The sequence below is a fragment of the Anomaloglossus baeobatrachus genome, chromosome 2, assembly GCF_048569485.1.
Source record: "Anomaloglossus baeobatrachus isolate aAnoBae1 chromosome 2, aAnoBae1.hap1, whole genome shotgun sequence".
Classification (NCBI taxonomy): Eukaryota; Metazoa; Chordata; class Amphibia; order Anura; family Aromobatidae; genus Anomaloglossus; species Anomaloglossus baeobatrachus.
The window spans coordinates 192,749,965-192,762,509 of record NC_134354.1 but is presented as its reverse complement, the minus strand read 5'-3'; the positions used below and the strand labels follow the sequence as shown (position 1 = coordinate 192,762,509).

Genomic DNA, 12,545 nt, shown 5'->3' with positions numbered 1-12,545 from the left:
GTTTTTCTGTTAATCTTGCCAGGGCTTTGTTTTTGCTGGACGAGTTGTACTTTTAAATGAAGCCATATGTTTTACCATATAAAGAATTCCAAGTGTTGAAAAGTTGCAAAAAAAGTGTGATTGCATGATTGTTTTTGAGATATTTTATTCACCATGTTCACTATATGGTAAAACTGATGTGTCGGTATGATTTCTCAGGTAGTTCGTAGATACCAAACATGTATAGGTTTACTTTTATCTAAGGGGTTAAAAAAAAATCTGAATTTTGGTGCAAAAAGTGGCGCATTTTTTGTGGCATTTTCCATCACCAATAGTGTTTTCATTTTTCCGAATCTATGGCTAAGTGTTGGTGGTGACCAAAAAATGTAATTTTGGAAGTTGGATTTTTTTTTACCGCTACACTGTTTACTGATCAGATTAATTGATTATATATTTTGATAGATCGGGCATTTCTAAACTTGGCGATACCAAATGTGTGTATATTTTTTTAAATATTATTAAATACTAGTTTAATTTTCAATGCGGCCAATGGGGGTAATTTGAACTTTTATTTATTTAATTTCTTGTTTAATTTTTTATAACTTTTTTTTACTTTTTTTTATTTTATTAGTCCCCTAGGGGATTATAAGGATTAGCAGTCTGATCACTCATTTATTTCTGTCGATCACAGCTACAGAGCTAAGATCACCAGAAATACTCACCTCTTATCACTGGTAGCACTCAGCCAGGTGAAACAGGAGGAGACTCATGCTAGCTACAGGAGTCATCACATGACCCTGTGCTACCATGAAAATTATTGGCTCACAGTTATCACATCACAGCATGACCGATGGAGCCGGGTGAGTGAAGATTTACCACGGCGGGGACATCGCGGTTTAAGGTGTTAACAGGCTTGGGTAGATTGCAGATCCACTCGTGCCTGCAAGGCACACATGTCAACTGTTCAAATCAGCTGACATGCGCATGGATCGCCGGCAGCAGCCACTGTTGATTACTTATGACCGCTTAGGATGTAGCAGTATGGCTCTCAGTCATTAAGGGGTTAATAATCTTTTCTAACATATCGTGAACAAAAATATAAACGCAACACTTTTGTTTTTGCTCCCACTTTTCATGCGCGGAATTCAAAGATATAAAACATTTTCTATGTACATAAAAGGCCCTTTTCTTCCAAATATTGTTCACAAATTTGTGTAAATCAGTGTTAGGCTAAGTTCACATTTCCGCTAAAATCTATCAGTCACAATCCGCTGCTCTTGTAAACAGCGGAATCCGTTTAGCGGATTCCGCTGCTCCCATAGACTTGTATGAGCAGCGGATTGTGACTGATGATGCTGCGTTGCACCCTCCGCCCGACTGATCAGTCGTGGAACGACTGACCGCCGGGCGGGAGGAACGCAGCATGTAACGTTTTTTGAGCAGCGAGATCCGTCGGATTTCGCTGCGCATGCTCTCTGGCTCCCTGCACACGTCACCAGCTTTGGTTGGTTACCCGATATTTACCCTGGTTACGGTGCAAGGAGCCAGCGCTAAGCAGTGTAGGCCCGTAACCAAGGTAAATATCGGGTAACCAAGGTAAACATCGGGTGCTTTGCTGTTACCCGATATTTAGGCTGGTTACGTGTGCAGGGAGGCCGACACTTCCCCGCTCGGCCCCGCCCCCTCCCGCACTCCGCACATGTATGTACACACACACACACACACACACCTGTCCCCAGCCATGCAGACAAGCACTGACACCCTCGTCTGGCCCCGCCCCCTGCTCGTCTCCGCCCCCTCCCGCACTTTGCATGTGCACACACACACATACATACATACATACATGCACATACACACACTCACTCACACATACACTCACCTGTCCCCAGCCATGCAGACCGCAGCACTTCTACTGACATCCTCAGCGCCTGGCCCCGCCCCCCGCTCGGCTCCGCCCCCTCCCGCACTTTGCATGTGCACACACATACATACATACATACATACATACATACATGCACATACACACACTCACTCACTCACAGATACACTCACCTGTCCCCAGCCATGCAGACCGCAGCACTTCCACTGACATCCTCAGCGCCTGGCCCTGCCCCCCGCTCGGCTCCGCCCCCTCCCGCACTTTGCATGTGCACACACATACATACATACATACATACATACATGCACATACACACACTCACTCACTCACAGATACACTCACCTGTCCCCAGCCATGCAGACCGCAGCACTTCCACTGACATCCTCAGCGCCTGGCCCCGCCCCCCGCTCGGCTCTGCCCCAGAACTCCGCCCCCCGCACACAACGGAATCCGACAAAGAATTCTGTTCTTTGTCATCCGTTGTACAGCGTTGAACAGCGCATCAGTCACATGCGTCAAGCGACGCATGTGACTGATACAAATCAACGGAAATGTGAACTTAGCCTAAGTGATTGAACAAGTCTCCTTTGCTGAAATAATGCAGCAACCTCACAGGTGTGGCAAATCAAGATGCTGATTAGTGAGCATGATTATTTCACAGTTGTGCCTTCGTCTGGCCACAATAAAAAGCTGCTCTAAATTGTGCCGTTTTATCACACAGTACAATGTCACATATGTTGTCAATTTTGAGTGAGCGTACAATCGACACACTGCAGGAATGTCCACCAGAGCTCTTGCCCATGAATTGAATGTGCATTTCTCTACCATAAGGCATCTCTAAAGGTGTTTCAGAGAATTATGCTGTACATTAAACCGGCCTCACAACTGCAGACCACATATAATCACACTGGCCCATGAGCTCTACATTCAGCATTTTCATCTCCAAGATCATCTGAGACCAGCCCCAGGACAGCTCCTGCAACAATCAGTTTGCATAACCAACGAATTTATGCACAAACTGTCAGAAACCGTCTCAGGGAAGTGCATCTGCATACTCATAAACCTCAACAGGGTCTCCATCTGACTATAGTTCATTGAGGTAACCGACTTGAGTGGGTAAATGCTGACATAGAATGGCATCTGGCACGTAAGAGTGGTGTTCTCTTTATGGAAGAGTCACGGTTTTCACTGTACTGTCAAATGGTAGTCACACCAGATACTGACTGGTTTTCTGACCCCTTCGGACCACCCAATGCTGTAAAACTGCACATTTTAGAGTGTCATTTTATTGTGGCCAGCCTAAAGCTAACCTGTGCAATAATCATGCCATCGTATCAACATCTTGATATGTCACACCTGTGAGGTGGATGTAAAACTTTGGTAAGGCCCCCTTCACACGTCAGTTATTCTGGTACATATGTTGCAGTTTTTATCAGTATCAGAATAACGGACATACGTGGACATACGGAGACCCATTAAAATCATTGGGTCTGCACACACATCAGTGATTTCTCGTTGACCATGTTTTTTTGCGGCGCACACATGTGTCCACGTGGTCTGTATGGAGACAAGTCCATTTTTTTCTGGCATCACTGATGTCCCACGGACCATACAGTGATGTGATTCATGAAACAAACACGTCCTAACAAAATCATGTACATTTAAAATAAAAAGCTTTTTAAACGCACCCGTTTCCAGAGGCTGTCTTCAGCCGCTGCTGTCTGCTGCTTTCAGGCTGGCTAATTATGCTCATAAATATACACTGCACAGCCAACCCGGAAGCAGCTGCAGCGGTGAAACAGCGACGGCCAGACACAGCATCGCGGGAGACTTCAGCACTTTAGACAGCAGTGCTGGCGACAGGTGAGTATAAGTGCCTGATCTCCATGTATTATCACGGATAGCACAACGAGATCATACATGTGCCAAAATCACGGCACACGGAGGGGCATATGCACCTTTATCACATCAGTGGAAAACGCGTGTGTTTTCACTGACGTTTGAAGGGGGCCTAAAGGAGAAGGACTTACAACACAGATTTAGACAAATTTGTGAACAATATCTGAAAAAAGGCTTTTTGTGTAGATAGAAAAAGTCTTAGATCTTTAAGTTCAGCTCCTGAAAAATGGAACCAAAAATGAAAGTGTTGCGTTTATATGTTTGTTCAGTGTATATAATATTTTGTAAAATATATAAACTTTTCTAATATAGTTTAATCACAATTTCCCTACCATTCCCACTGTACCTCTGTATCTTTCTGCTTTTTTTAACTTTCATTTTGATGACTTTTCATTTGACAATCCCAGTGCATGTTGGGATACTCAAACAGGATGTGATCAAGGGACAGTGCTGCGATCAGTGCCATAGCAACTTTCTCCACCCTGAAATGAATCATCATCAGTGGTGCTCTGTTCAGGGGCTAGTCTTGTTCCTGCTTTACTAAGCATCCATTGCTTGTCAATTCCAAAGTATGTCCAGTATCAGCTACATGCTTACAGTGCTATATTTCCTTTCAATGCGCAGTGGCAGTGCACTCCCTCTCCGCCTCTAATGAGAAGTAAAGAGCCAGCAAGTGAGCGCACTGTCAGTGTGCATTATAATGAGAGAACGTGGCGAGCAGGGAGAGCAGAGACTAGCCAATCCTAGAAACAGATGCCATCAGTTCTGTCGAAAGTCAGTTTTATTTCATTCTAGTGTCCACAAATTTAATGTAATTACTCACTTTTCAAGTATAGTTTAATAAAAAAAAAACCCAAACCCTACCATTCCCTTATTATTTTACTTATTCTTCCTGCATATTTTTCTTGACTTCAGTTTTGATGGTATTTCCTTCGAGAATCGCATATGAGTATCCCAGCATGCACTGGGGATTCTAAAATGAAACATCATCAAAACAGAAGTAAAATAAAAAGCAAAATAGAGAGGGAGAGAGGGAACGGTAAATAATTTTTCATTAAATATCTTAGAAAAGTGATTAGATTATTACAGTAAATAGATAACCATTTAAAGATTGAATTTCGCTTTGGTTTTGGACAACCCCTTTAAATTGCTCTTCTTTGATTGGTTTATAGTAACAACTAAAAGTTTGTAAATTTTGCTTATAAACCTAATTTAGAATAGAGGTTGAATATATTTTTTATTACAACAGTTGCTATGTGGATTTAATGAGTATTCTGTATTTGTGCCTTGGTGTAAACTTTGTAATGAAATAAAAAGAGATAAAAAATACATTAAAATATAAAAATGGAGAAAAACATTTATCTTTTACTCTGTCGATTCATTGGAAATTACTGTGGAAACTTTTTTTTAAACCAGAATCCGCTACGTTCTGTATCAACCACATTAGGTAACAATGGGTGTTGACCCAGTTGTGCAATTTCCACTCTGTTTTCTCCCTTCCTTTCTGTGTTTGTTCAGTACTCGGAGACCACCACCCATAAATATGCAGTAAAATGAATTGGTCGTGTTCTGTAATAGGTAACAGGAGATGATGAAACAGAAAAATTAATTTACAACATAAATCTTCAATGCTCTGGTGATTTATACACTATACTGTGCCTCTAAAATCACTAAATGGAAAGAGTTAATAGGACAATGATAACATTTCTTTGAACCTCTTCGACCACTTCCTTATTACTATGTATCACTTAACATCTAAATGGATACAGGACAAAATAGACAATAGGAATTAGCTTCTGATCTCAGAGATGAAAGTGGCTTTTGTGCTTCAACTTTAAAGAATTTAACGTCCATCTAAAAATAAACCCTTCATTCCAGTCTGACCTCTACAGAAATATATGTATGAGTCTTCAAAGGTTTCATCAAGCTATGTTTATATGTAATTTCAGTGCAGAAGAACAGGAAAAATGTACAGCCCTGAGTATAGACATGAGACATGCGTAATATGGAGGGTGTCAGAGTGATTGCTGAACAATCATTTATTTCGCAGATGTCTCATGGGTATGGCCAAGATCCATATGTTTAGTCTATGCCCATAACGTTCGTATAGTTCTGACCTGGAGTGGAACCCTGTATAAAGAAGACTTAGCCCAGCTGGTTCATCAGGGTCTTGTCATAGAAAAACGCTGTTCACTGTGCTTTCTTGTTCAGTATTAAAAATAGTATCGATCCAGCTACTTGCCAGATTAAGGTCCAAATTACATGCTTTGCTCAAGTGTCCTTTTAGCCTCCATGTATTGGATAGTGTCCTTTTTTCCTCCATGTATTAGATAGTGTCCTTTTGGCCTCCATGTATTGGATAGTGTCTTTTTGGCCTCCATGCATTAGATAGTGTCCTTTTAGCCTCCATGTATTAGATAGTGTCCTTTTGGCCTTCATGTATTGGATAGTGTTGTTTTGGCCTCCATGTATTGGATAGTGTACTTTTGGCCTCCATGTATTGGATAGTGTCCTTTTGGCCTCCATGTACTGAATAATGTCCTTTTGGCCTCCATGTATTGGATAGTGTCCTTTCAGCCTCCATGTATTGGATAGTGTCCTTTCGGCCTCCATGTATTGAATAGTGTTCCTTTGGCCTCCAATGTATTGGATAGTGTCCTTTTGGCTTCTACAGTGCCTTGCGAAAGTATTCGGTCCCTTGAATTTTTCAACCTTTCCCCACATTTCAGGCTTCAAACATAAAGATACAAATTTTAATATTATATTAAAGAATCAACAACAAGTGGGATACAACTGGGATGTTGAATGAAATGTATTGCTTATTTTAAACTTTTAAAAAAAATAAATAACTGAAAAGTGACGCGTGCAATATTATTCGTCCCCTTTACTTTCCGTGCAGAAAACTCACTCCAGAAGTTCATTGAGGATCTCTGAATGATCCAATGTTGTCCTAAATGACTGATGATGATAAATATAATCCATCTGTGTGTAATCAAGTCTCCGTATAAATGCACCTGCTCTGTGATAGTCTCAGTGCTCTGTTTAAAGCGCAGATAGCATCATGAAGACCAAGGAACACAACAGGCAGGTCCGTGATACTGTTGTGGAGAAGTTTAAAGCCGGATTTGGTTACAAAAAGATTTCCAAAACATTAAACATCCCAAGTAGCACTGTGCAAGCAATCATATTGAAATGGAAGGAGTATCATACCACTGCAAATCTACCAAGACCCGGCCGTCCATCCAAACTTTAATCTCAAGTAAGGAGAAGACTGATCAAAGATGCAGCCAAGAGGCCCATGATCACTCTGGATGAACTGCAGAGATCTACAGCTGAGGTGAGAGAGTCTGTCCATAGGACAACAATCAGTCGTACACTGCACAAATCTGGCCTTTATGGAAGAGTGGCAAGAAGAAAGACATTTCTCAAAGATATCCATAAAAAGTGCTGTTTAAAGTTTGCCACAAGCCACCTGGGTGACAAACCAAACATGTGGAAGAAGAAGGTACTCTGGTCAGATGAAACCAAAATCGAACTATTTGGGCACAATGCCAAACGATATGTTTGGCGTAAAAGCAACACAGCTCATCACCCTGAACACACCATCCCCACTTTCAAACATGGTGGTGGCAGCATCATGGTTTGGGCCTGCTTTTCTTCAGCAGGGACAGGGAAGAAGGTTAACATCGATGGATGGAGCCAAATACAGGACCATTATTGAAGAAAACCTGTTGGAGTCTGCAAAAGACCTGAGACTGGGATGGAGATTTGTCTTCCAACAAGACAATGATCCCAAACATAAAGAAAAATCTACAATGGAATGGTTCACAAATAAACGTATCCAGGTGTTAGAATGGCCAAGTCAAAGTCCAGACCTGAATCCAATCGAGAATCTGTGGAAAGAGCTAAAAACTGCTATAAACAAAGGCTCTCCATTCAACCTCCCTCAGCTCAAGCTATTTGCAAAGGAAGAATTGGCAAGAATTTCAGTCTCTCGATGTGCAAAACTGATAGCGACATACCCCAAGCGACTTGCACCTGTAATCGCAGCAAAAGGTGGCGCTACAAAGTATTAAAAGGAAGGAATAATATTATACGCCCCAATTTTCAGTTTATTTTTTATAAAAGTTTAAAATAAGAAATAAATATCGTTTACCTTAACAATTGTGTCCCACTTGTTGATTCTTCACCATAAGATTAAAATTTTTATCTTTATGTTTCAAGCCTGAAATGTGGGAAAAGGTTGAAAAACTCAAGGGAGCCGAATACTTTCGCAAGGCACTGTATGTATTGGATAGTGTCCTTTTGGTCTCCATGTGTTGGATAGTGTCCTTTTGGCCTCCAAGTATTGGATAGTGTCATTAGACAACTTAAAAGGGGGTGTCTTATAACTGTCGTGCACCACCGATAGTTTCTGGCTTACATTTCTGGAGTTACTTATGCCCCTTTCGTGGCATATATCATTATTAACTCATCATTAGGCCTCACCATGCTCTATCCTGGCCCAACTCTATCCATTTTGGGGACTGGTGTTAAAATTCCAAAAATCGCAACATTTTGGAGCAATTTTGAGTCATACAAAAAATTTGAAAACTCCTTTATGAATCATGGCCTAGGTATTAAGTATTCTCCTTTCTTCAGTAAATTATATTTGAAGCTATAGCTCCACAAATCTAAAATTTCTTAATGCAAAAGAATAATAATATACATAAAATTTCAGTAGCACCCTAGTGCTGAGTGCACTACCATTTATACACATAGGTGGCACTAGAGAGATGCTTTTTTCTTCTTCAAGAAGAGCTGTTTTGCCTATGGGTTAATGTAGGTTATACATAATATAATTAGATTTTCTAAAAAAGTGATTGCATTTGTTTAAAAAAAAGTAACACGTACTCAGTCCTGATGTGAACTCTTCATAAGTAAGATATCCTTTTTCTTCTTTATTAAGTTCATCAAACAGTTCTTCTAAGACTTCAGTAGTACAGAAAATGATTCCACTGATTGTCTGAAAAAGACAAAGATTATCAGATGAGGAATATCCTTAGGGATATCTACAAGAGTTTGTCAGTTCATGCATACTTTGGATCACAATGGCAGATCTTCATTATTCTGTTTGATCTTCTGTGTGTTGTGGCTTCTTGGGCCCTTCCTGTCCCTTATAGAAGAGTCATTGTTACTTATGTCCTCCATTGAGCTTTTTAAATCTGTCACCAGCTTTTTGCCACCTAATCTGAAAGCAGCATAATATTGAGATGGAGACTTTGATTTTAGCCATTATTGTTATTTACTGGGCTGCTTATCGTAGTTTTGATAAAATCAGTTTTATCAGAAGGAGATTATCATTAGAGGACTACTTGGCCTGTTGCCAGAAGTTCTACATATTCCTGAGCTCTGCATAACCACACCCCTGATTGGCAGCTTTCTGCATACACTGTATATGGGCAGAAAGCTGCCAATCAGTGGTGGGGGCGAGGTTATACAGAGCTCAGTATTCAGAGAACTGCTAGACCAGCAACAGAGAAAACAGTGATTTTATCAAAATGACAGAAAGCAGCTCAGTAAGTGACACATCGCTGGAATCAGGGTCTCTGCCCCCCCATTATACTGCTTTCAGATATGGTAGCTAAAACTTTGTGAAGAATTCCATAGATTGTACTACTTCACTGCATCCTTACCAAGTAAATCCAGATTATCTTTCCTGCATATATGTCAAATGTGAACAACAAATATTACATTAACTAATAGACCCATAAAAATGTGCTTCAGTGAAGGAAGAAGATGACATGCTGTTGACTGATGGTAGCGGTGGATTCCCTCCGGTTACCCGCTCCCCGGCTGCAATCTGGGCCGGAGGAGCTCTACACTTTGCCCGCAGGCGCTGGCCCTGGGGAAACTGGTGCCCTGGCGGTGGCGGTGTCTCCCCGGTTCAGGTCGGGCTGTTGCCTTCACTCGGGACTTGGTTGTTGGGGGAGCTGCGTCCCCGTCACTGACGGATTTGGCAAATCTGGCGACTCCTTGCCTTGCCGGGGTCCGAGAGGCCCCTGCCCTGGTGCTGACTGTCCTTCGGAGCACTGCTCCAGACCACCGGGCACACAGCCAACGGGGTCCTTCCAGGAACTTCCAAACGGTCCCCCTCCAGAGAATCACCGCCGTTGCTGACCTTGCTGTTCTGGCCCTCACAAAGCTGGACCCTTCAGGCTGTCTTTCTCTTCTGTCACTTTACTTGCTTTTCCTCCTTTTACTACTTTCACTTTCACTTTCTTAACTCCTCTCTTAGCTCCTCAACTTCACTCTTGCCCTCCCTGGGCTCAACTCCTCACTCAAGCTCTCCCTGAGCTCTTCTGCCTCAAGCCCTGCCTGGGCTAATCTGCTGTTCACTCAAGCTCGTCCCTGAGCTATCTGCCTGGTTACTTCCCGCCTCCAGTGTGGTGAGCTCCTCGGTGGGCGGAGCCAACCGCCTGGCCCACCCCCTGGTGTGCATCATCAACCTCTGGAGGAAGGCAACAAGGATTTGTGGTTAGCTGTGATGTGCCTACCTGGAGTGTGGGGTGTGGTGGTATGTGACCTGTGTCCCCTGGCTTGCCCAGGGCGACACATTCCCCCTTAGCAAAATGCAGACCGTCCGCGGGCTGCCGTCCTACACCGGTTTTATTTTTCTGTAAAAAGGGGATAACAGGGTTAAACAAAACATAAATAACATTTTTAATCAAAACTCTTCCCAAGACGGGAGGCACATTTACTTAAACGTTGCAACGGTATACGGTCACGGTTTCCGCTCTCTCCCACCCAAGCAACCTGGCCCTGATGCTGCCCCTAAAACCCAGACAGCACCCCTTGACCCACAGTCCAGCACAAGTTACCCGAGCGGGATCTGTCCTTCCCCTCCAGAGGGTGGCCACCGGTTCCTTTGGTGGCTGGGCCCTGGCCTGCTCTGCTCAGGGCCCTCCCTCCAACCTGCCTCTCCGGAGACGGTATAGCGGAAACGGTAACGGTACCCAACATATTTACAAGCCACTTAACGTTTGTGGTGCCCTGCAAGTTCACGGGCTTGTCCATGGATAGTTCCCATGCAAAACTTAAACGGTCCCCACGGGGACAACGGTTCTGGCTCCTGCCGGTTCAATCACAAAGGCAATCTGGTGAAGTACTCGGTATCATTTTCTTCTCATCATTTGCAGAACTTTTTCAAACAACACACAGCAAACAAGCAACTCAGTGGTGGTCCCAACGGGGACGGTGCAACGGGCATCCGCCGCCCTACTCCGGTCCTTTTTCTGCTTCATCCGAGGGAGGGGATGCAGAGCACACCTTGCTCTCCGGGCTGCCCCTCAGCTTTACGTCCAGGGCAAACCAGCCCCTCTCTCCGCAGTGCCGGGTGTAACGCACCATGTCCCCTGGTATGAGATTGCGGCCAGGATGCTCCTCGGGCAGATGGGCATGCACGTCCCGCCGGGCCACAAACACCTCGGCCTCCAGGCCCGGTTCGTATATGAATCCGTAGCCCCGGCGGATATCAAATCGCCTCACCTGCCCCTCGTAGAACGGGCCCCGGACACGGAAGGTCGCTTGCCGCAAGTTTTCTTTTTCCCGAATGGCTCGGGCCACTAGCTCGGCTTTCCTTCTCTCCCTCTCCGTGATCTCCAGGCCCAGCTTTGTCGGCTCCCTGTCCCAGTATGGCGCTGCTACCTGCTCCGGCGCACGGGTTGAGCCCCGCGGGACATCCAGCACGTTACCCACTGTCAGGAAGGTGGGTAGCGTATCCCGCGGTGTCATGGCCTTGGGCGCTGCCTTGCAGCAACAACCCGGCGCCACCTCAGCCGAGGTGTGGGGGATGGGCACAGGGGCTTTCCGCAGCCGGGCCTTCGGCTCGGAGCGGGTCGTCGGCTCCGGCTCGGGAAACTGCTCGGGGACGGTCTCTGGCACAATCTTCGGGGCCTTCCATGGTAATGCCTCTGGTTTGTTGCGGGCTCCGGCTACAGGTCGGTCCGCTGGGGCGGACGGGCTGGGTATCGCTACCGGTTGCGGTGGTAGCGGGCCTAGTGGCGGGGTCACGGCCTCCGAGACGGGTGGCGAGGGAGGCAACGGGTGGAGAGGGCTTGGACCGGGCCCCACAGCCGCGATGACCGGCCCTGCAAGGGCATTGGGACGTGGGTCACTCACCCTCCCTTTCTCCGCCTCCTCCTCGCGTCTCCGCACGGTGGCTACAACGTCCGCCATGTCGGCCTCCCACTCCTCCATGAGGAGCTGCATCTTGACCTGCAGCCGTTGATAGAGCTGCGCGGTCCGGATCTCCACCCACGCCGCGGTTCCAGGCGCGGGGGGTACGGTGTCGCGGGACGGCATCCACATGGTGTCTTCACTGGTTGCTTCCAGGAACGGTATTTTTGCAAGGTCCTGGCGTCCCTGCATTTATAGCCGCAGCTACATGCGTCCAGCCGCCATCGCGTCCCCCTTAGCTCTTTCCGGCCCCTCCTCTCTCGGGGCGGGGTTTTGGCCTTCGCGCCTCTACTGCTCGAGAAGACGCTCGAGCGGGAACTTTTCGCGCCAAAGATGGCGGCTTCTGAAATTTTTCTGCCGAATGCCTCCGGCGGTAACAAGGCGCACCTCTACCTGACGGCAGAGCGGTAAGATCCTGTTCGTGACGCCAAGTTGTCGCGGGCGGGGAGGAGGGTGTCAGCACACCGCGCTCACCCCTTCTGCTCGGGTCCGGCGGCTGCTCCTGGTGGCTCGAGCTGTGGGCCGGATCCCGGGGTTTCTCGAACGACACTCCTCGCCCGTGAGTGAAAGG

General features: G+C 45.6%; 1 protein-coding gene across 2 annotated transcripts in view; it reads right to left on the bottom strand.

Moving 5' to 3' along the window:
• The window catches only part of LOC142289165 (EF-hand calcium-binding domain-containing protein 4B-like), a 150,877-nt gene that overhangs the window by 82,298 nt on the left and 56,034 nt on the right, over nucleotides 1-12,545 (bottom strand). For both annotated transcript variants that reach the window (XM_075333575.1, XM_075333576.1), the window contains exon 3: nucleotides 8,651-8,762. In XM_075333575.1, the coding sequence (XP_075189690.1) occupies nucleotides 8,651-8,762 (112 nt within the window). The remainder of the gene's footprint in view (nucleotides 1-8,650; nucleotides 8,763-12,545) is intronic.